Consider the following 25,121-nt stretch of genomic DNA (forward strand, 5'->3'; position numbering starts at 1 on the left):
CCGCTGGCTGCTCATGCCTTCTGCGATCCCCCCACGGCAGCTACAGGCATCTCCGACAGAAGACGAAAATCTGATGCGAGCCTACTTAAAATCCTCTGGCTTCTCCCACCGCGTTCAGAATAAAATCCAAACTTCTTCCCACGGTCAGCATGACCCCACAGGATCTAGCCTCCGCCTTCCCCAAGCCCTCATTTCCAAGCTGCCCTGGGCTCCCTTGGCTCCAGCCGCACCTGCCTTCTTTCTCTTGCCAGGTCGGGGGCCCTTGAATTTGCTGACCCCTCTCTCTGCCTAGAACACTCTGCTCCCAGACCTTCTCAAAGCGGTCTCTCTCAGGTCTCGGCTCAAATGTCCCCTCCTCTGAGGGGCTGTCCCTGACTCCTAGCGACAGTAGCCCTCCCACCCCGCCCCATCACATCCCTATTTTATTTTCTTCATGGCACCTACCACTATCTGAAATTATCTTGTCTGTGTGCCTACTGCCAGTTTTCCCCCAGGAGAATGTAAGCTCCACTGGACAAGGGACATCATTTTGGTAGCTCCAGGATCCAGCACACAGTAGCCACTCAATAAATATTTCTCAAATGCATACATGGAAGTATAAACTTAGAAAAGTTAAACCCATATAGTATGCCCCTCAGATCTATTCTACTGCCAAAGTGAGTTTTTCCCTTTTAAGTACAAAAGTCATCCTAAAAAATCCCACAAAATCAGGCTTAATTACCTGGAAATCTGGAAATTTTAAATTAATTTTTCAGAGCTAGTTATACTAACTGCCATAGAAAGGCTTTCTGAATCACTGCAATTACTTAGTCAGTGGGTATTTCCTTTTCTTTGACAAAAGACAATCTTCAACTCCTTCTATAGGGCGTAACCACTTCAACCCAGGGAGAACAGAATCAAAGAAAGAGAGCAGCAGAAAGGGGGGATCCAGTGTTTCCCCAAAGTAATACAAATAGTGGTACTTGAGGGAAATTTTTTATGTCATTGGGACATAACACACCATAACAAATACATGTTTAATATGAATTAGGGAAAAATAGAACTAGATTTATAGATTTAGATTGGAGGGAAGATTTGAAACTCCCCCAGGCAGGGACTCTGAGTGAAGACGCAACTACACAATTTACTGAGCGCTGAGGCCCCAGGAATCTAACCAAAATGTGTGAAAGGGAAGAGAATCACTTTTCACAATTAGGTTTATCGATGGTGTACAAAGTCCATCTGAAACAGTGAGTAAATTATCTGGCCCACAAAGAAAACTCACAGGAGATTTGCTCTGTGGCCACTATAAGGCTGTGACTGAAGACATCCATTCCCCACCCCTCACTGCATCATGCAGACCCCTTGAAAGGGGCCACAAGAGGAATTTCTCTCAAGAGTCAACTAGGAAAAACTGTCCTTCGTTGAAAACCAGCTTATTTTTAGTCTATGGACGCTATGATTCCTGCAGCTAATCACATTTGTTTTTTTGTAAACTGAAGACTAAATTAGGGGTCTACCTTTGCTAAATGCAAGGTCTTTAGCATATATTTTTGTGGGTTTACATTCACTCTGGGTGTTGTTTGACTTTCCTCTCCATATTATTTTCCCTCCCCGAGCCCCCATCAATTTACTTTGTGCTTTTATACTGTATACATTTTTAAAGGCTTTATGAATTTTTAATCCTTTCTTTGGAATAGGGGAAATAATTCAACAGAAATATATATAAAATTGACTCTCTAAGGTACGAATAACATATTTGGACCAAAACTCCTATGACTTCAGGAATTTGTGATCAACTAAGGCTTCTAACAACATTTATTTACACAGTTGACCCTCTCGTGCATTTTGCTGAATCTGGTCCAGCAATGAGAATGCCCAATCCGCATTGCTTTGCACATATGGATAGCTACATATGTGAATTAAATTTGCAGAGCACTTAATAAAAATTTTCTACAAAAATAAAACATTTCATTTATTAAAATTTTACAGATAGGTATGTAAGAGTACAACAAATTACTGAAGTAAAAGTCTATGATCTATAAGAAGTCAGATGGTAGTTAATTCCAAGCTGTGCATACTCTGGTCCAGGGGTCACTGAGGAACACAGCTAATATGAAGAAGGATACCAACAGTAAGCCCTTGGCAACACACTGAGAATAAGGCTCCCCTGCAAGACAATGAATCAAATTAAGTAACATTCTTACCTTTTTTTGTAATTATGTAGGCAGAAATAAGCCAAAACATTAACAGTGATCATTTCTAACTGGCAACATTATCAGTGAATTTTTTCTTTTTAAAACTTTTCTATATGTTTTAAGTTTTCTGTGACATTTACACATTTAAAAAAATTTTTTTTTAATTGACATATACTGATAACCATTCCAGAAATCTGCTTTACTCTACCTTGGTAATACTGGGTCACTGGGTAGAGAAGTTGCGGCCAACACACTTCATTTCTGTTACAGTCATACTCTGTAAAATTGATTTGGAATCTACAAAACATTTTAGAAGATTATAATAGCTACAACGAAGCATGCTTTTGATGAGAAGCATCAAAACTCGGTTAAAGAAATAAACTTCTTATTTTCGAATATATATTTTTCTGCTTCCTAATAATGTCAGTTAGGTCAACAACCAGATTACCTTGTCGGTGGACGGGGTAACTGAGCAGGGATCTTAATAAACTGGACTGATGCACTGATAGGGAAAAGGTCGGCCTTCTCACAAGTGAGCCCACACTGGAACTGCCAGTTCACTAAGGAGAACCTGGGAGGAAAAGATTATGCAGGCAACGTATCCACCATTCACTTCCAGTCTGTTAAAAATATCAGGTAACTGACACAGCAACAATGTAAATTGAGATTTATATTCCCTGATCAGTATGCTAAATATATTCATGGATTTCAAAATATGCTTAGCACTGAGCAGACCCTATTCATCTTTGTACCCCCTAAAATACGTTGCAGAATCCCTTACACATAGTTTTATAAGTACTTGTGAGTGAGAACAAGTTTCCATTACAAACGTAGTTTATAGATATTCCATTTATACATATAATCATATTGCTAATCATTGCAATTTATAAGTAATCAGCTTCTAAATTAGCATTTTCCTTTTCTTTGGAGCACCCTCCACTTTACAGCCTCTCTCTAAAAGACACTTATCCAAGATGCCATCATACCTTGTCTCTACGCCAAGTATCTCCTGCTGAGTAATCCCTTCCACTGCACCAGCATCTGAGATGAGGATGCGGATAGCCAGCTGAGCAGGAACATCTGGGCAGGTGCCGTTGGCGCTGCTCACGGACGGGGCTGCACCTGGGTCAGGGGCATCTGCACCTATAGAAACGTCAAGTTGTGCATTTTGGAAAGAATAATTTAGTAACAGTTTTCCTACAGTGCCATGATACAAAAAAAGGGAACTATTATTAGATAGGAATCACATTAATGAGGCTTTAATCTCCAACAGGCTCTGCTTACTCATCACTCCATAACTGTGCTGTTACCCCTCGTGTTCAAAACGGTTCCTTGTATGTTAAATGTTAGCCGGAACTTGCAAGTCCCTGACCCACATAACAAAACCACAAATCATGATTCAGTTCCCAAGCTCCTCACTGAAATCCACCCAGTTTTAACAGAAATACCATATAATTGCAGGAAAACGCCATGAGATTTATTCCCTGCAGTCACTATTCTGGTAAAAAGTGTGTGAGACATTTAAAATCCAGACTCACAACTTCAGTTACTATGGATTAAATAGTTAAAAAGCAATTTCCTAATGTGTTGCCATATCAGTAATGCAAATGGAAGAGAATAAAACTAAATTAGAAATTAGTTTTCACTCATCTTGAAACCTGGCACTTGGGGGAAAACAGCAAGGCCAGGTATAGGGTGGAGGGCAGGTTCCATGGCAACTCTGGAGGGGACTTCTCTCTTCCTTCAGGGGTTTAGAAGGTGGGTGCCACTGTTTCTTTATGATGTCCAATCTCCCCCTCCTTGATACATGTGTTCAACATCACTTCTCTTGTGTTTACTAACCAGGATTAGGGTGGATTTTGGTTTAGACATGAAATAGAAGCCAACCGCATCCCCCTTGAAGGCAACAAGATGCCATCACATCTGACTTCTTACCTAACCAACTTAGGTTCTGTCTTGGAATTTCCCATACTGTTACTTCTCAGGTGCTTTACTGATTCCTTCCCTCCATCCGTCGGGCATTTCACAGCCCATCTAGCTGGCCTAGATGGCAAAGCCCAGGGGCTGACAAGCCCCGACCTCTGGGTTCTGTTTCCAAATGAGGATCTGACTCTGGGCCTAGTGACAAGAGCACAGGCTGAAATCGGCAAATTGGCAAATCGCAGCCTGAGAGCCCCGTGGCCACCAGGACCCCCTGCCTGAGTCAGAGAGTAGTCCACAGACATATTACATGGCCCCTGGCCACAAGGGGCAGGGAGAGAGCAGGCATGTGTCTGGACGGTCCTTTGTATTCCAGCTGGCTGAGCTGAAGGGACCTCAGAGGATATGGAAAGGGTGAAGGCAGGATCCAGAGAGCTGCTCCCCAACAGCCAGGCAGAGATGAGGACACAGCAGCATCTGCAGGGACAGGAGGGGACTTAGGAGAACACACACTGCAGAGGCAGTCAGCTCTTTCTGGCCCCAAAAGGTAATTCCAATAGTTAAAACAACAGAAGAAGCTTTTTTTATGTTCAATGCATTTACACACTCAAGACTCCCCAAGAAATCAGAAAGACGTGACCTGACTTAGGGAAGAGAGGAAAGAGGCTGGAACCCTGGGTCTTCCTTCCAGCTCCGCCATAACTCACTGTGACCAGGCACTCCACTGACAACCTGAGTGAGCTGGAGCTCAATGACCAAACGGACATTTTTGATTCAGAGGTGAAATTGGGCCTGTTGTGGCAAGCTAACTCTGGTTCACTTCTCCTCCACGTGCCACACATGGTGTCTCTCCCCCTCCTCCTCACACACGATCCCCCTGCTAACCCAGTGCTGCAAATATCTCTGACCACAGGCACTGGACTTCACGGCTTTTTATCTGGCCTTGGTGATCCCTGCTATTATTACATACGTTGTACCTTAATTTCTTTCTTTTTTAACAGTTTTATTGAGATATAGTTCACATACCATACAATTCACCCATTTAAGAGTACAATGCAGTGGTTTTTAGTATATCCACAGAGTTGTTCAACCATCACCAGATTCAATTTTAGAACATTTTCATCGCCCCCAAAAGAAACCCTGTACTCATTAACAGTCACCCCCCATTTCCTTCCAACCGCCCCAGCCTCGGCAATCACAAATCTGCTTTCTGTCTCTGTGGATTTGCCTGTTTGGGCTACTGCACATAAAGGAATCATACAGTATGTGGTCATTTGTGTCTGGTTTTTCTCACTTAGCATATTTTCTATCACCTTATTTTAAGTTAACAAAATTACTTTTATAAATTATGAAGTCCGTTGTCAAGTGCTCATATTCCTGGCAATCAAAAATAGCAACACAAACTGAAACACACTAAAAATCTTCAAACCTCATTTAGACTTCCTTTCACAAAGACTGTTAGCTCGTAAAACAACTGGGCAATTTGAACTTCATGTGGATTTCCTCTTAGAAAACAAAAAAGGCATCATGCATAAAAGGTAAAAGATGTGAAGTCTCCTGCCTGGAGAATTAACCTCTAAACAAACGTTAGTTGGGCCACAGTAAAGAAAGATGACCTGTCGGGTAGGACATTAATGCCACAGCTGGCACTATGTAGTCATAGTAACCAAGTTATCTATGTCACACATGTGCACCTTTGACTTACGTATTATTTCGAGCCAGCCATCACCAAGATCGTTGTAATCGGAGTTGCCTCTCATTGCAACATGAGTTGCTTGTATTAATGAATCAAGTAGTTCAACGGCATTCTCCCTGCAAGAGAGTAAGGCATTTCTCAACACACGGCCAGTAGCTCTTGTCCCGAAGTTCTTCTCAGGAAGTGTCCAGGTTGTGCTTGCCGGGGCCTAAATAAAAAACTGCCAGAGGAATGGGCATGAAAAACTGGCTGGGAGTCTTTTCCTTCGATGGCCTTCCCGGGGTGGACCTAAGCAGCTAGGGGAAGACATATAGAAGCAATCTTTCACTTTGCCCTTAAAATGTTCGTAACTTATGTTGGTTAACACGGGGTTTACAGGCTCCATTGAATGTCACAAAACTGAGGAAGTGAGTAGATCACATATCAAGTTAGCAGGACAAATTCATGAGCCAGAGTGACCCAACAGTAAAAGGAACCTAAATATTTAGCTTTACATATTTAGCATTTTCAGCCATAAAATTAAGTGAAGATTTAGACTTGGAACTTAGCATCCCTTCTCTCCAGTAATGTCATTGGAAGGTACAAATCTTATGAACTGCAGGGAAGAGACTCTGACGGTGGACTCAGGCCTTGCACCCTGCAATCAGGAGCTGCTGCGGGTAACTAAGACCCAGTTTTTCTTCCCTTCTAAATGTCTCCCCCATCTTTTCCCCTGCTCCCCAAAGAACTACACCACTTGGGATATGCTACAGATGAAATGGGTGTAAGAATGCATGCAATCAAAACCACAATGAGATACCACTTCACATCTACTAGGATGGCTACTATCAAAAAATGGAGAGACTAACACGTGTTGACAAGGATGTGGAGAAACTGGAACCCTTTTAACGTGCTGGTAGGAATGTAAAAGGGTGCAGTCACTGTGGAAAACAATACAGCAGTTCCTCAAAAAACGTAAACATAGGATTACTATATGATCCAGCAATTCCACTCCTGAACATATGCCCAAAAGAACCGAAAATAGGTGTTCAAACAAAAACCGGTACATGAACATTCACAGCAGCACTATTCACAATAGCCAAAGGAGAAAACAACGCAAATGTCCATCAACAGAGGAATGGATAAACAAAATGTAGTATATCCATACAGTGGAATATTATTCAGCCATAAAAAGGAATGAAGCACTGATAAACGCTACAACATGAATGAACCTTGAAAATATTATACTAAGTAAAATAAGACAGACACAAAAAGTCAGGTATTGTACGATTTCACTCATATGAAATATCTGGAGTGGTAAATCCATAGGCACAGAATGCAGACTGGCTGTTGCCAGAGGTTGGGGGAGGGAGGAATGGGGACTGCTTAACGGATACGGGGGTTTCCTTTTGCAGAGATGAAAACGTTTGGGAACTAAATAGAGGTGGCGGTTGCATAATATTATGAATATACTAAACACCCCTGAACTGTTCACTTTAAAATGATTATGTGATTTTCACCCCAATTAAAAAAAATATATACATATATGCATATCCATAAACACACTTTTCAAACAGCAGACAATTAAGTGGAAAATTCTTTATACACATGTAAGAGGGCTTCAGCGTTCTTTACATGTTAATCACAACAATTACACCCGGTTCTAGCCCCTATTCGAGCTCTAGGAGTATTAGGTTCCAACGATCTGAACAAACTTCAGCAGAAAAATTTGCATAAATATGGATGAAATGGCTTCAGTCCCAAGAAAGAAGTCTATTTCCCTTACATTGATGTTTGAATCAACTCTAAATTGTATTGGAAGTTGTATTTATTTTTTATTTTTTTTAAAGATTTTATTTATTTTTTTTCCCCCCAAAGCCCCAGTACATTGTTGTATATCATAGCTGCACATCCTTCTAGTTGCTGTATGTGGGACGCGGCCTCAGCATGGCCGGAGAAGCGTCACGTCGGTGCACGCCCGGGATCTGAACCCGGGCCGCCAGTAACGGAGCGCACGAACTTAACCGCTAAGCCACGGGGCCAGCCCTGGAAGTTGTATTTATTCATTATTCACTATCACTTTTACACAAGTTTTTATTCAGACTCTAATTTTTCACATTCATGTTGTCTTTAGTATTCATGTGGTGAATTAATTTTAAGCAAACCACTCAAAATGCAGATAAACTCATCAATGAAACACTCACCTGAGCTGAGTACAGTTTTCATTAATCCCGACTTCTAAAAGGCACCCAGATAATGCATTTTCTCCAAATAAAATGGGTTTGAAAGTTGCCAACGTACACAAACCCCTTCCAGCTATAAAATAAAAAGATTATCCTCTTACTATTTTTGCAAAATAATAGTAAAGACTTACTTCAAAGTTTTTCTTGAAACTCAGAGAGAAAACAATAAGTAGAAATAAAGTTTCCAGTTTTTGAGAACTGACGTCATTACTCTAATCCTTTCAAAGCAGAACAAAGGTGGCTTTCTGTGTCAGAATACCTGGACAGGGATCAATGGTTCATTCTGAACATGAAATTTAATGCTTCTGGCAGACGTGGATAATTACCACTAAGGCAAAGATTACCCATAGTTAGGAACACAGCTAGTCTCATGTCTTCGATTAGCACCATCTTGGGCTATAGACAACAATAACAACGGACTCTCCAACCAATCCCATATTTAAATCTCTCTTACTAATGACCAGCACTTCAGATGCAAACAATGTTAACATTTTTACCAAAAAAAAAAAACAGCTGTAGAAGCATGAAAAACCACCACTCCTCAGCTAAATAAACCAACTGAGCTTTAAAGGAATTGATTACTTAATTAGATTCAAAATATGGTAGTATTTCCAATTCTAGTTTACCAGAGAGCTAATTATATTACCAAACCAGATTACCCGATTGCCAAAGGTGTAAAGCCGTAACATTATTCATCCTGTTGGTATTCAGAGCTCGAACAGGCTTGCCAAGTTGGTAACCTAGACAAACACAACAAATGAGAATTAGCATCTTTCCTTCTCAAGTTGTTCTAGCATAACAAGCACTATCTCATCAAATAATATGAAAGAGGACCACACCATCAAAGCAAATACACAGGCAAAGCTTTTTCAAAATACTCTTGAGAGAAGATTACCTTCGTTCATTTTGTTTTTTAACAGACGAAGATATTCATGTGATTTTTAAAATAAATTTAAAAATGAAATGTGAAAAGTCAAAAGCAGGTGGGAGCTGGTCTTGGATCTCTCACACCGGAGCACAACAAGCTGTGAGCAGGCCGGTTAATGACTACCTGCTGAAGGATTAATACCACTTATCACAGGAGCTTGTAAAGCAAACTGAAACCAAAGCAACCTTTCAATGGAACCATTCTCAATTCAACCTCAAGGTCTGGTTTAGGTCCTATTCCCATCCGTCTCCTATTTTCCAATTTACTGTTTTCACCTTTTTATTATGAAAATGTTCACATGTACAGACAAGTTGAAAGTAATACCATGAGCACCAATACAGCCACCACCTAAAATCAACAACTGTTAATATTTAGCCGTATTTGTCTTATCTATATTATATAAGCATATACGTATTTTTTTTTGCAGGATCATTTGAAAATAAGCTGTAGACATCATAACACTTCACATCTAGAAGCTCCACTACATATCTCCCAAAATTAAGGATATTCCCCTCATAACTATGATACCAATATTTCTCCTAAGAAAATTAATAATAATTCCTTATACCACATCCAGCTCATATTCATATTTCCTCATATGTCCCCAAAAGTGTGTTTTAGAGCTGTTTTAACAAACTGGGATGCAATCAAGGTTCATGCACAGTGTTTGTGTTTCCAACATTACTTCCCACTGTTCCTGAAGGAGCAGCCTCGCCCCTGCCGCTGGCCGGGCCCCTGCCCATGCACACTTCATGCTCACTTCTGCCTTCTTGGCTTCCCCCAGGTTATTGCTTTTCCCAGCACGCACTACCTGCTTGCCAGGCACGGTCTCCTCCACGCAGCCCAGCATGGAAACTCACCGAGGGCAGGACTCTGTCTGGATCATTGCTTTTCCTCCAGCACTCAGACCAGAACCTGGCACGTACCAAACACTCAACCCAGTTCCTTAATGATGGAAAGTTTGGGTGAGTGGTCAACATTCCACTCCTCTGACATTCTAGAGGACCTGTCCAGAAGTCCAGTGCTCATTTAGTAACTACTTCGGATTGCTCACTCTTGTTTCCTGGGACTTGGTGGTCTTTCCACGTAAGAGAGTTAATTCCTCGAGGATAGGGCCCATGTTATAGTCCTCCTAAAGTCCTGTCCTGCCTCGGAAAGTGCTAGAGAGAGTGGCTGTGTATACATAAGCTGCTCCACTGACTGATCAGTTCTGGCTCTTAATCAATTTACTCTTTTTTGACAAGAGCTTCAACATTTTTCATATATTCTGACAGTGTTTCTCAGAAATTGTGTGACATTAACTCAGTGAAATGAAAACCCTTAAATTCAGGGAGCCTGCTTTTGAAGCCAACAGTAAACCCCACAACTCCACACTAATAGGTACACCAAAATCCAATTTAAAAGAAAAAAATACATACATATATATATAAATATACAATGGATCATATATTATTAAATCAGCAGATATAAATATTGAAGATCATGCAAAATAAAAAGTTATTTAAAAGTAAAAAAGTTGTTCCTTCACGGTTACCTCTGCCTGATTAAAAATAGTAAAAAGAAGGGAACTTTCTTTTATGAAACAATGATAGTTTATCCAAGAAATATTTACTGAACACCTGCTATGGTCTAAGCCATGGCTGCCCAATAGAAATATAATGCAAACCACATGTGTGGTTTTAAAATATTACGTATTTTTAGAATTTTTTAGAAATTAAAATTTTTTTGCTATTAGCCCCATTAAAAGAGAAAAAGAAATAGATAAAATTAATTTGAACAATATATTTTATTCAACCCAATATATCCAAAATATTATCATGTCCACACACAACACAGGCCACACTTCAAGCGCCCAGCAGCTGCATGTGGCTGGCGGCCAGCACACCGGCCAGTGCAGCTCTACATCCTCTGTTAGGCACTGAGGCCGCAGCAGTGAATGAAAGAAACATACACATACAAATCAGGTGGTGATGTATTTGCACAAAAATACAAAATGCACAGTATGACAGGGAGTTCACAGTCCCCGAGAAGTCTCTCCACGGGTCCCAGGTTAGGAACCCATCATCTGCAGCTATTATTTCTTAAAAAGCTAATTTTACCAACACTTTAAATGCACTGTCTCTTTTTCAAAAGGCCAGTAGCTAAAGAGAGAGAATGTTTTGCATTTACAGCAACTTGTTACTATCCACGACACTTTATGTAAAAAAATCAAGCTGTTATCAGAAAAAGAATACAGTGTCACAGAAGCGAAATGAAGAGAAAGGTCAGAGTCATAAACTAAAATTGGCAAGAGTTACTTATACTCATCATTATAGTATAAGAGTGTTGAACTAAAATACGTTTGTTGAACTAAAATACGTTTGTAAGATCAATGATTGACAAATATTATCTTACCTGGATTTCCAGATGATTCCTTTTCATTACCACTGTTATAGCTTAAAAATTTTACTGTAAATCTCTGTGACATGATTCCTAGAAATAAAACAAAATAAAAAGAACATGTGAGCCACTTCACTAGGAAAAAAATTATCCCCCATAGTGTTACTTTCTTTACATTATAACTGCATGTTTACATGCAAAAAAAAATATTTTCTGTTTTATTAAATCACAAATCAAATAATAAATAAGTCTGACTTAGTTTTATGTGTTAGAATTACAGAATTTTGAAGAAAAAAATACTTTAAACTGAAAGCCTTCTCACTGCCCTCAACAAAGTTACCTTTCTGGTGGGCATTAATTTTTGCCCTAAGAATTTTGACATTTATTTCACTGATTGTATTATTATTCCATCTGAAAATATAATGTTCTTCCACATTCACATTTCTGGGGGCTGATCCATTGCTTAAAAGTGTTTCTGCAAATAAAAGAATACTTTCATAAGTTAAAGACCCTCTTCGGGCTCAAGTCTATTATTGGTCGCACCAAGTCAGCACTAGCCACCCCCTCTGTACCATCACAACACCCTGAGTGAGGTCTGTCCCTCTCCTTCTATTTCCTTATCCCCAGCACCCGGCTTATAGCTCAATTCAGAGCACATGCCTGGTAGAACGTTTCTTAAATTGAAAGACTACAAAATGTCAGCTCCTTAAGAGCAGAGGCCTGCTGTCTAGTTCACTACCATATTGTAGGCACTCTACTAATATTTGATGAAGTAGTGAATAAATTTGAGAATTACAACACATTGAAAAGAAACACAAATAGTATCCTTCATTAAAAACAAAAGTCCTGGTAATATCAGCCAAACTCTGAATAACTTATTTGGCTGCATCACAACTGCAAAGTTTAATTATCAAAAAGAAAGCAAGAAGTGAAAATGCTGAGTCTTAAAGAATTCTTTAGCTATCACAACAACATTTAAGAAAAGGTTCACAGACCCTGAGAACTAGAGGGGACTCTAGAACCCACATAACCCACGACTGTGGAGGAACTGGGTCAAGGTCACAGATATCACTCTGAAACAAGACAAGACAGAACAAGGAACAAACAAAATGCTAGTGGGATATCTTTCTAATTGCCGTGAACCTCCTTAAATTCTTAATAAAAGTGTATTTTACTCTAGGACTATACATTACTTGTAAGAAATGACATATATTTCTGTAGAAATGACATACAAGTATAATATTAAAATACCTGTACTGGTGATGAATTTGTCTAGGTCAGTTGCTTCCTCATAGATTACTTTTGGTGTAACAGTGCCTAAAAAGATACAAAAATTAACTTCCACAGGACTACATGGCCTAACGATCACATTTACTTACTCAAATGAAAGTTTATCAAGCAAATATGGTAACTGTGCCAACTACAAAAGTCTCTCCCACTCCCCCAACACCATCAAATGGGAATCCCACTATTCTTGGCATCTAATTATAACTGAGGAGGAGAATCCACGTCAGTGATGATAATCTGGAGAGTCACTCTCATGTAAGAACGAATATGCTGTACGCTGCTGGTGGGGATGTAAAATGGTGCAGTGACTTTAGAAAACAGTTTGGTGGTTCCTCAAAAAGATAAATTACCATATGACTCAGCAATTCCACAGCTAGGTGTATATCCAACAGAAATGTCCACATAGACACTTGTACGTGAATGTTCACAGCAGCACTATCACAATAGCCAAAAGCTGGAAACAACCCAAATGGCCATCAAAGGATGAATGGATAACAAAATGCGGTATTCAAATGATGGAATATTATCCAGTCATAAAAAGGAACCAAGTTCTGATTCATGCTGCAGCATGGATGAATCTCAAAAACATGATGCTAAATGAAAGAAGCTAGACACAAAAGGCCACATACTGTATGATTCCATTTATATGAAATGTCCAGAACAGCCAAATCCATAGAGATGGAAAGTAGATGAGTGGTTGCCAGGGGTCAGGGCAAGAGGAGAAAGGAGAATACTGTAATGGGTATGGGGTCTCCTTTTGGGGTGATGAAATGTTTTAGAACTAGACAGAGGTGATGATTGCACCACATTGTGCACGTACTAAATGCCACTGAACTATATACCTTAAAATAGTTAATTTTATGTTATGTGAATTTTACCTCATTTTTAAAAAAGAACTAATATGCAATATGCTGTCTTATGGAACTGAATTTTTTCCAAAGAAAACACCTTCCTCAACTGGCAGTTGAAATATGATTTTAGGTTGATCCAACAGAAGTGATTTATATTCTCATGAGATCATAGTTTATCTAAACACTCAGGTCTGTGATCTTTCTTCAAACCAATGTAACGTACCTCCTACAGCACCACTTTTTATCTTCACACTGATAATATCATCTTGTTCGTGGTATACTTCCAAATTAGCAATGCATTGAACATCAAAATTCTGAAGGAATGCCACTGGGGCATTCTGCATACACTGCCCAGCCAAGGACATCTGAGGGTAAGAGAAAATCCCAACAGATTTATGACCTGTCTTCTAATCATCAAATACAGAGCAGCATCTCGTCAGAGGGCTCTTTCTGCAGCCTGCTCCTACTGCCGGGTTGTTTCAACAATGGCTAGTTCATTGACTAGTTGACAAACTTTAGTAAAATATCTAGCTGATTTGCTGATCAAAGTCTGGAAGCCGTTGGTTAAGGAGTGACAATAGGTATTATTTAATGAAAATAAGGACAATTCCCTGTCCTGCTCTATTTACTTCGCAGAAACATGATTATATTCAACTTCATTTCTTTCCTTCACTACAACCAGATTTTTGTTGAAACCATAAAAGTGGATTCATATGATCAATAAAGAGAAATGGTTTAGATTTCCATGTTTTCTTCCTATAAATATTTTTTCCTCATAATTTTGAACTTAAAAACAATATTTCACATAAAACTAGTCAAAATATTTTTCAAAATTCTGCAATATGATATTAAATTATATTTCTATAGCTTACTAGAAATTGGCTATTAAACTAACAGAAATGAGGAAGGACAGTACTTTCATGGAAATTTATAGAATGTCTTTTGGTTTTATTTAGTAAGTTCACTCCGAGATTTAGCAAAGTCTGATTAATTTAAGAGTTGACTATTAAAAAAAAAAATCCAGAGACCATAAATAGTTGAATGCCTGAAAAGTCCACAGGAGAAAAATAAGTAACTTAGGAAGAGATTTTTATGAGCAATATGAGTTAAATTAACAATAGAGTGAGAAAAATAAGAAAAGGCTCTAGCATATTAAAATTGAAATTATTACCTGTGGAATAGTAAAATATGCCTTATCTACAGTCATCACTGGATCTCCTTGTTTGTAACCAAAGTCTGAAACATCTTTTAAATCAGTATGCAAATACACTTCAAAGGAAGTGTATTGTCTAGAGGAACTGTAAATCAATAAGAAAGATTATCACTATCACTTTCAGCTATTACCTGCTAAAAACAATTCTTTTAAATTTTTTTCTTTACTTTTTTAATTACAAAAATAACATTTGTACTAAATGCCACTGACTTGTACACTTTAATGTGGTAAATGGTTAATTTTATGTTACATGAATTTTACTTCAATAAGAATAATAATAAAGTTGTTGTAAAATTTCAACAATACAGAAAGGGGAAAGACAGCGAGTGCCAGTTCCCCAGGAGCCCACCACTCTTTCTCCCAACCCAGATAATCACTATTAACTATTGGCAGTATAATCAATTTAATTTCAGGGAGGCCCAAATCTTTCAAACACTTAACACAAAACAAACCTACTAACCGAAACCTAGAACTGAATCTAGAATTGACTAATTTAAGCGTGGGGCCTCTGGAGAGGTCCCGAGAAAAACGTGACCCACATTCCAGGGCCAACCAGGCACGCGGCCTCACCACACTGGCGAGCCGGCCCTCTCCCAGGCTGCGGCCCACACTCACACAGAGCCGTGGTAGAAGTAACCAAGGAAGGGCGAGTTGGCAAGAGAGGACTGCACGCACAGGAACGGAAACCAGTCCGGGACTCGGTGTGCCGTATGAGCGGAGCAGAGCTGATCAAAAAGAGGATTAATGTCTCCTCCAAAAACGCCGGTGAAACAGGACTCTCTGAACAGTTCTGTTAAATTGGATGAGCATTCCTTGAAAGAAAACATGAAGGAGCAGTGAGAAGACAAAAGCTCCCAGGTGCCCTCCATGAGGTCTCCTGGCAAGCGTGAGGAACACTAACTCTTTGAGGCCAGCAGGACACCACAGAGGAAGCGAGAAACAAGAACAGTCTAAAAGTCTAAAAGTCTAAAAGTCTTCTAGTCTAAAAGTGCTTTGTGCCCACAGAAAGTAAAACCGTACTAGAATTTCTTTAGTCAATTCCCTACGAGCCTCCAAGTGAGGAACTTCAAACCCTCACAAGAACCACATCTTTACTGGGGACATAAGATGTGCCAACAAAAAACAATATGCAGAGAAGAAAAGATAATATGGAATAGACCTCAAATGGGAAAAAGACAGAGATATCTTCCCTTTGTAACTTCCCTTCCCTTCATCACCTTTCAAATCTTTAGCCCAGAGAAACCAAAGGACATTTAGAGTGAAGGCAAACAGTCCACAGTCCACAAGAATCCCAGAAGCCCTCACTGTTATTATAACACGACCCAATTAACATCACCAAGAAGCTACTTCATTCACGCATTCATTTATTCATCCATCGTCTTCCTTGCTTCACAAAGGATTGAGAGAGCTAAAAGTCAAATATGTCCTGCATGTCTTATTTGTTGAAGGTAGAAAAGAAAGTGATCTATTTTTTTAAACAAGAGCAATTTAAATTAAAAACTGATCACGTATAAAGTGATAAGTTGCAGTTATCTGAGGACATCATTGATCCAGAATCCTAAACGATGCTGGTAGTCGGTGCTGTAGGTGTACAACCATATATAACAAATACGAAAAGAAGTGAGAAACTGGGCACAGGAATGCAATCAGGAAGAAAGAGGAAGAGAACACCATTTTGACACTTCTATTGATACCTGAACAGATTTATGTTTTATTTTTAAATTAAATATAGTTGTTATTATAAGTACCACTGTTAGTATGAGAATTACAATATAAATGAAGACTCTAAACTTTCCTTTCCTGTTTAATAAAACCAACCATGACATAATTGCATTCAGCCAAAAATGGAAGGGACGTGGATCCCAGTAAATGTGCTTCTTTTGCATCTCTCATTCTTCTTGAATCTAAACTAAGGATTAAAAATATGTACTTGACCTGGGATTAGGCAATGGTTTCTTAGATATGACACCAAAAACACAAGCAACAAAAGAAAAAAGTTGATAAATTGGGTGTCATCAAATTAAAAAACTTTTGTGCTTCAAAAAACACCAACAAGAAAGTGGACAACCTACACGATAGAAGTTTTTTGCAAATCATATATCTGATAAGACACTAGTATCCAGAACGTATAATGCACTCTTATAATTGAACAACAAAAAGACAACTCAATCAAAAAACAGGCAAAGGGTCTAAATAGACATTTCTTCAAAGAAGATATACAAATGGCCAATAAGCACATGAAAAGATGTTCAACGTCACTTGTCACTACAGAAATAAAAGTCAGAAATCACAATGAAATACCACTTCACATCCACTTGGATGGCTACAATCAGAAAGATTATCATAACAAGTGTTGGTAAGGATATGGAAAATTGCAACTCTTCTCCACTGCTGATGGGAATGTAAAATGGTGCAGCCGCTGTGGGAAACAGTTCCTCAAAAGGTTACACATACTGCCACCATATGACAGAGCAATTCTACTCCTAGGTAACATATCCAAGAGAAACAGAAACACACATCCAAACAAAAACTTGTATTCACAAATGTTCATAATGGCCCAAAAGTGAAAACAACCCAAATGTCCATCAGCTGAGAAAGGGATAAGCAATATGTGATACATCCATACAATGAATACGATTCAGCCATAAAAAGGAAAGAAGCCCTGACACCTGCTACAATATGGATGGATGACCCTTGAAAACATGATGCTGAGTGAAAGAAGCCAGATACAAAAGGCCACGTAGTGTATGCTTCCATTGATATGAAATGTCCAGAATAGGCAAATCCACAGAGATAGAAAGCAGATTAATAGTGGCCTGGGGATGAGAGGTGAAAATGAGAGTGACTGAAAATGGGCACCAGGTTTCTTTTTGGGGTGATGGAAATGTTCTAAAATTAGATTGTTGTGATGGTTGTACAATTCTATAAATTTACTAAAAATCATTGAAAATGTGTATTTTCTTCCCTTTTTATATTTTCTTAAAGACTTCTAAATAAGATATTAAAACCGTCCTCTCAGTATAATCATCACAAGCATAACTATCTAAAAATATACAGTTTTTTTCTTCTATAAACGGACTGACAACGCTGGGTAAGAAAATACTCAATTTGAAAACAATTTGCAACACGAAATACAATCTCAGTTTTGAAAGACCATCCATTAAAAAGCTATTGATGGGGAACTGTAGGTGTTCTTCACTAGCTACTGGATACCATAACTTTTGTACCCAATAATCGGAGAGAACGTACCTGGTCACAGCAGCAGCGAACATCACAGGCCCCAGCTGTTAAATTACAAGGACAAAGACCAAGGGGCTGATACACCTGGTTAGGAATAACAGTCATGTTCTCTGAAAAGTACAAACAACAGAAAAATCAGCTACAAATTACCATTACCAAATATTCCACGTTATGGAATCCCTGAAATGAGCTACGCATGAAACATATCTGAGGCCTATGTCTACTCCTCCAACAAAAACCCAAACATAAGAAAATATGCTAGTTATAACAAACCAAAGAAGTCACAGTTCATCTTGAAGATAATTAAGTGGCTAAAATTTACAAGTTGGATAAATGTAATGCATTGATTTTATTTTTCAATACACCGAACAACTCTTTTCATAACACAGAGTGATATTAAGCATTTACTCCTCCAAATTCATTACCTCTTTCAGCAGATAAAACTGAAGCCGTGGTGACATTTCAGACAGCTTATCTGAAACCCATCTGACCACAAGACCATATTTAATTATGTTTCGTGCTCAACCTCAAGGCCCAACACAGTGTAAACTGAAATCTTCACATCCTGATTCTAGTTCAAGTGTGGGGGAAATTCATAATTTTTACATTGATTGGAAAAGGAATATGTTACATTACATTTCAGCCTCCTAACTCAGAATCCAGAGACTTACATTTCTAGTTTCTCTGCAATAATTTATCAGATAAGAGTTTCAGTCTGCTGAATTTTACGTTTGTCCTAGGATTTGGTACACGTTAAAAAACTATGTAATAAAACTCATAGAAGAAAATAAAACTCATAGAAGAAAATAAAACTCATAGAAGAAAATATAGGCAACACACTATTTGACATTGGGTTTAAAGGAATCTTTTCGGATGACATGCCTACCCAGACTAGGGAAACTAAAGAAAAAATAAACAAGTGGGACTTTATCAGACTAAAGAGCTTTTATAAGACAAATGAAATCAGAATCAAGATGAACAAACAACCAACCAGCTGGGAGAGAATATTTGCAAAACATACATCTGACAAGGGGTTGATCTCCATAATATATAAAGAACTCACACAATTGAACAACAAAAAAACAAACAACCCGATCAAAAAATGGGCAGAGGAAATGAACAGACACTTCTCCAAGGAAGATATACAGATGGCCAATAGGCACATGAAAAGATGCTCAACATCACTAATCATCAGGGAAATGCAAATCAAAACAACACTAAGATACCACCTCACGCCCGTTAGAATGGCTATAATCACCAAGACAAAAAACAACAAATGCTGGAGAGGATATGGAGAAACAGGAACCCTCATACACAGCTGGTGGGAATGCAAATTGGTGCAGCCTCTATGGAAAACGGTATGGAGATTCCTCAAAGAATTAAAAATAGAGATGCCCTATGATCCAGCCATCCCACTACTGGGAATCTATCCAACGCACCTGAAATCAACAATCCAAAGAGGCTTATGCACCCCTATGTTCATTGCAGCATTATTCACCATAGCCAAGAAGTGGAAGCAACCTAAGTGTCCCTCGACTGACGATTGGATTAAGAAAATGTGGTATATATATACAATGGAATACTACTCAGCCATAAAAAAAAGACAAAATCGTCCCATTTGCAACAACATGGATGGGCCTGGAGCGTATTATGTTAAGTGAAATAAGCCAGAAAGAGAAAGACAAACACTGTATGATCTCACTCATATGTGGAATATAAACCAACACATGGACAGAGAAAACTGGACTGTGGTTACCCGGGAAGTGGGGGTGGGGGGTGGGCACAAGGGGTGAAGGGAGTCATATATGGGGTGATGGACAAACAAAAATGTACAACCCAAAATTTCACAATGTTAGAAACCATTAAAATATCAATAAAAAAAAAAAAAAAAAAAAAAAAAACTATGTAGCGATTATTTGTTTAAACTCGATGTAACAGTTAACTTTAGTGACATGACAGCTGATGCATCTAAAAGAGCAACTAATTATATAATCTACGCTATACTAGAGCAGAACCCTAGCATGTCAACAGTATCAGGAACAAAGAGAAGGTCCAAGGAACAGAGCATGTTACAAGGGTCTGACCCTCAGGATAATCAACCCCATGGGACATAAGCAAGACACTTTAGGCTAGGGTTTTACTATGCGATATATAGATAGATGATTGCATATCTATCTATATGTCGTTTGCTAGCTTCGCTCTTACTAGGCATACCACGTACCTCCCGTCTGTCCTTCCATCCTTTTTCTTGTTCTGATCTCTGTCTGACTGGGCGCAAAATTTTTCATACCTTCATGGGGTCAGAGCGGACATCTCATAATTACCAATATACAAAGACTCTGTAATTTTCCTAAGCTTGGCTGCTTGTACAAAGACATTCCGAAATATTACCTAAATATAGTCAAGCATATTTTTAAAAAGAAAAAAGTCACTGCTTGGAACAGTATAGCTACCATTAATCCCTCTTGTTGATTTTTTAAGCATCCACTGAATATTTTTTGGTTTGTTTTGAATTTTAAGCATTAGAAAATATTTTTTCTTCAAAAAACAAAAGTTTAAACCTTTAAATAGCTAATGGAGTCACATGGTTCGAAAAAATCAAAAGAATATTTAAAAAGGCACACAGTGAAAGTCCTCACTCTTAGCCCTTTCCTGTTCCCAGTCACCCTCCAAACTGGCAGCACATCGTTAGCTTCTCAGATAGCTTCCCAGAATTTCTTTATGCAAATATAAATATACATTCTTATTCCATGCTTTATGCATCCACCTGCATCTGCATCTGCTTTGCACACTTAGCAGTACATCTTAGGATCTTCCGTGCAAATGCATGAAGGGCAGAGTAGCCCACTGAACGCTCTATCAAAACTTGTCTAAACCTCCTAAACTGTCAAAACCACAGGAAGGACCACAGTCAGGGGATGTGATACGGGAAGTGACGGTGTGGGAGTCTCAAAGTGACAGAACTTTGTTACTAAAGGGGAACGCTTCTCTCTTCATCCCCGGTGCCTGTAAATGCAAGAGGTGCTAGAGTTTGGAACAGGGAACATGGAGGTGGCACCGTACTGAGGGACCCCTCCACATTAGCACATCTTTTATTCTTAGAACATTGCCCTTATATGAAAAGGAAAATAATACAAAACCATGTTCTCATGTCCAAAGACATAAGTGCACAATGATATTTGCTGTAGCACTAGTTATAGTATCAAAAGCTGGAAATGACTGAAATTCAATTACTAAGAGACTAGCTAAATAAACAATGGTATATCTACACAATGGAATACTATGTAGCTATTAAAAAGAATGAGGTATTCTACATGTATTCATATGGAACAATCTCTACATTATATTATTTTTTAAAACATATAGAATAGCAAATCGAGTGTTATTATAGTGTGTGTGTGTGTGTGTGTGTGTGTGTGTGTGTGTTTAAAGGGAATATGAGCTTCTATAAGCATAAGTTAGCAGGCTGCCTTTAGGAAAGGGAGCTAGAGATCAAAAGCTTTCACCAAAACTCTGCTGTTTTTCTACAAACTCACTCATGAGTCTTTCTCTTCCCTTTGGTTTTGTGTATGGTTTTTTTGTTTTAAGATGGAGTCACAGGAATCAATACACAGAAACAAACTTCACCTTCTCCCAAAAAAGATTTAAGGTGGCTTACAAAGATACAAACAGTAGAGCAAGATAAAATAAATCTTAAGTAAAATAAGACAAAGTGAAAACTTTTAAAATAAGAAAACTCAACAAAAGCAAAATAAGTTTAGCAAAGCAAGACAGACCCAAGAGTGAAGTACACAAATTGCATGGTATACACTTACAATCAGACAGATAACGCTTGACGTGAATGTTTTGATAGTCAAAGACTTTACTTGCCTGATGCATTATGGGCCATAGAAGAGTTGGCATAAATTTCCACTTGAATGAGTAGATGCGCTAAACAGGATGAATTGTGAGATGCTGAAATCAGAAGAGTTTGGACAATACATGGGGACTCTGAGAAGGAATCTGTCTCATTGGAGGAACACCATTGCAGACTCCTCTTCAACCTCACTGTCACTTCCAATGAATTCTGAAAGGAAAATATTGCTGTACTTTTTAGAGTGACTCAAAACAGCATCTATAATTATAAGGACACATAATGGAAAACATGATAAAAGCACACATCAGCAACCGTTCATTTACAAAAGGAGAATTGTATACAAAGATGACATAATTCTGTTCAATTCCACCCTGTAAACCTATGGCAATGTGCGAGCTTTGATTCCTAATCCTCGGTTTAACAGAAAAGCAAGTGACTTCTGGATACTTAGAGAAAGCTAAACAGTTCTGATAAATTAACTCACTTTGTACAGCACCTTTTTAGTTTCTTTATCATCCTACCAGCAGATTAAAGACACAAAAAAAGTCAATGGAAACAGTCCCCAGTTCCTGCGGTGCAAGCAAAGTCTGTCTTTCTCATCCTTTATCTCCGGAGTTAACGCCTTGCACACACTAGCCTCTCAATAAAACATTTATTAAATGGAAGATATTTAATGTCTCCAGGCTTGAGTGTCCTTTACACATAATCTCAGAGCTGGGTGAGACCTTCGGTTTAGGAAGCTTTTCTGAGTCACAGTTGCATTTGATAATCTGATGGAAGCTGGCGACCATCTCATCAGAAAAACGCACACACATGTAATTTTACACACACTTTCAGAGGATTCACTGACTGCTTGACACTTGTCCAAGGACCCCTAACCCTAGTAAGACCCTCTGGGCTGGATGGGTGTCTACTAGATCTGCTGGCCCACAGTTTCATGGTAGTTCCGGGCACTGAGAGAGCTGCATCTTGTCCAATCAAGAGAGCACTGTAGAAACACCAAATGTGGGCCTCCACAGATGCTACTGAGAAGCCTTACCCCACTGGGGGTCACCGTCAAACTCCAGTCTCCCGTCTCATTGTTCAGCACTCCACAAGAAGGAACTGGCAATAACCCTAGGGAGAGAAGATGAGAATGCAAGGCAGTATCACCCAGCAGCTAAGGGGGTGCACTCTTGAATCAGGCTCCCTAGGACAGAATCCCTTTCCAACCCTAGGGCTGGGCCCTTTATAAGCTGTGTGACTGAATAAGTGACAACCTCTCTGAACTCCAGTGCCTTCATTTGTCACATGGGATTAAAGGATATTACTGTTCTTATTAGAAAAATGAGGTGACAGGTGTAAAGCACAGGGGACAGCTCAACGAATGCTGGCCACTACGATTTCAAGCTTTCTTTCATCGAACCTGTCCGTCGGTTCTCTTTGGTCCACAGAGGGCCCCCCATCCCTCCTCCCCATACCGACTTTGCAGGGGACAGCGGCAGGGGACCCTGAGGATGCCACCTCGCCGGACTCCTCCGGCGGCCTGGACCTGGCCCAACCCCCACTCTCCAGCCGGAGGGGCCGGACTCTTTACCCTCTGCGTCCGGCAGCAGGGCCAGGGACACGGTCACATCCTCGGTGCCTCCGACCAGGGACGCGCTGACCGCAGGGCCGGACATGCGGATGACAGGAGGGATGAAAACTAGGCGGGAAGGAAGGGACAGGGAGGAGTTAATGGTTGCAGAGCCCCTGCCGGAGCGTGTGGTGGCCTTCCTTGGCGGCGTCTTCCGGAGCTCCCGCAGGAGTCCGAGTCCGACCCCTTACACGCCACGTCCCCTCAGCCCGGCCCTGCAGCCCCTGCCCCGCCGTACACACCCGGGTCCCCCCACAGCGGCCTCAGGACGCCCTGCAGAAGGAGGAGCCCCAAGAGCAGAGGGGCCGCCGGCGGCAAGCCCATGCCTGGGGCTCGCGCGGGGCCCGCACCACAGAACCGCGCGCGTCTTAGAAGCCGGGAGGCCCCCAGGCGCCAAGACGCGGCCCTCGCTGCCCTGCCGCCGCCATCTTGTCAAGCGAGCGCCCGGAGCTATGGCAACCACCAATCGGCCGCCGGCCAGGCGGAGCGGCGCGCCGTGATTGGGCCAGCGGCAGAGAGAGCCCGCCCCCAGCCGCTGCATCCCGGCCCCGCCCACAGGCCTTGCGCCCTCGGGGCCCCTCCACTCCCGCTACAGGATCGGGAAGGAGTGGGAGTCCGCGTCTACTTTAAAAAGTGGGGTTCCCCGCGCCTTGAGTTAATTCAGTCACACTGCAAGAGCGAGCCTGCAAGCTTCGTAAACTGAGTTTTTATGGGGATTTGGGGGGAGGGACCAAACGGAGGTGAGGCCGCTGGGCTATGATTGTGGTGTTGAATTGTTTTTATTATTCTCCCGGTTTTTTTGAAGTTTTTTGGTTTTGTTTTGTTTTTTACCACACAGAGCTCTCAGCACACCCAAAGCAGATCTTGCCACAGAACACACAAAAGGTTTTGCCCAGCATTAGGACAGGTGCAAAAGTTATCAGAATTCTACCTGGAAAAAATTTCGTTTTTCTTGTCAATAGCCTCAAAGCATTTCAAGCGTTGTTGTAGTTCGGAGACAGAGGGCAGGCTCTGAGGTCAGACTGCCTGGTTTGGGATTTTGACTTCCTTGCACGCTGTTAAGTGAGTCACTTAACCTCTCTAAGCTTGATTTTCCTCATTGATAAAAAGGGGAAAATAATAGTCCCTCCCAAACAGGGTTGTGTGACAATCAAATGAGGTGACATATGTAATGAGCTTAGACCAATGCCTAGCATACGGTAAGCACTGGATAAAAGTTCTCTCGTTTTCTTAGCTATCAGAAGGAGCGTGTGCCAATAAGCTGAGACAATCCATGTATGGTGTTCTGCACTATACCTGACAAAGAGACAACGCCAAATAAATGTTTGCCGTGATTACTCTTTATGTTTATTATATATTAATTGATCAGCAAATCTAACATTCTGAAAGGAACCTGACCTTGGGTCAAAAAGCTTTTACATTTAGGTAAAACATAAAAAAGTAATTTAGGCAAACACTAATGGCCATGGGCTATTTTAAATGTACTATAAATCCTTCTTTTCACTGAGTTCTACCTTTCTAGACCTTTACATTCTTACTGCGCAGTCATGTATTTTAAAGACATCATTAGTACCATAGTTACCTGTATTGGCAAATATCACTTGTCAGACACTCAAAATAAAACTATTTTTTCGTAGCTTAATTGAAAACCATCCTTTCAGATAATTCAGCACATGTGTGTGGTGATGGGGGGTTGTAATTAGTGTTTGGGTGGTGAACATGATGTAATCTATGCAG

General features: G+C 40.0%; 1 protein-coding gene across 2 annotated transcripts; it reads right to left on the reverse strand.

Annotated features, from left to right (window-relative positions):
* Positions 1-1,924: 1,924 nt before the first annotated feature.
* TCTN2 (tectonic family member 2) lies at positions 1,925-23,780 on the reverse strand. Of its 2 annotated transcripts, XM_058531260.1 has the most exons (18): positions 23,627-23,780; positions 23,346-23,453; positions 22,809-22,885; positions 21,784-21,979; positions 17,923-18,023; positions 15,289-15,485; positions 14,632-14,758; positions 13,684-13,825; positions 12,574-12,639; positions 11,663-11,797; positions 11,338-11,415; positions 8,675-8,755; positions 7,977-8,088; positions 5,803-5,909; positions 3,164-3,320; positions 2,626-2,748; positions 2,386-2,474; positions 1,925-2,149 (listed from the first exon to the last, which is right to left on the reverse strand). In XM_058531260.1, exons 1-18 carry the CDS (start codon positions 23,706-23,708, stop codon positions 2,040-2,042), a joined length of 2,088 nt encoding a protein of 695 aa, XP_058387243.1. In that variant the 5' UTR covers positions 23,709-23,780; the 3' UTR covers positions 1,925-2,039. The 2 variants fall into 2 exon arrangements, with proteins under 2 accessions (XP_058387243.1, XP_058387244.1); XM_058531261.1 differs by lacking the exons at positions 21,784-21,979; positions 22,809-22,885; positions 23,346-23,453; positions 23,627-23,780 and adding an exon at positions 20,135-20,372.
* Between the last annotated feature and the right edge of the window lie 1,341 nt (positions 23,781-25,121).

This window comes from Diceros bicornis, chromosome 35, assembly GCF_020826845.1.
Source record: "Diceros bicornis minor isolate mBicDic1 chromosome 35, mDicBic1.mat.cur, whole genome shotgun sequence".
In the NCBI taxonomy this organism is placed as follows: Eukaryota; Metazoa; Chordata; class Mammalia; order Perissodactyla; family Rhinocerotidae; genus Diceros; species Diceros bicornis.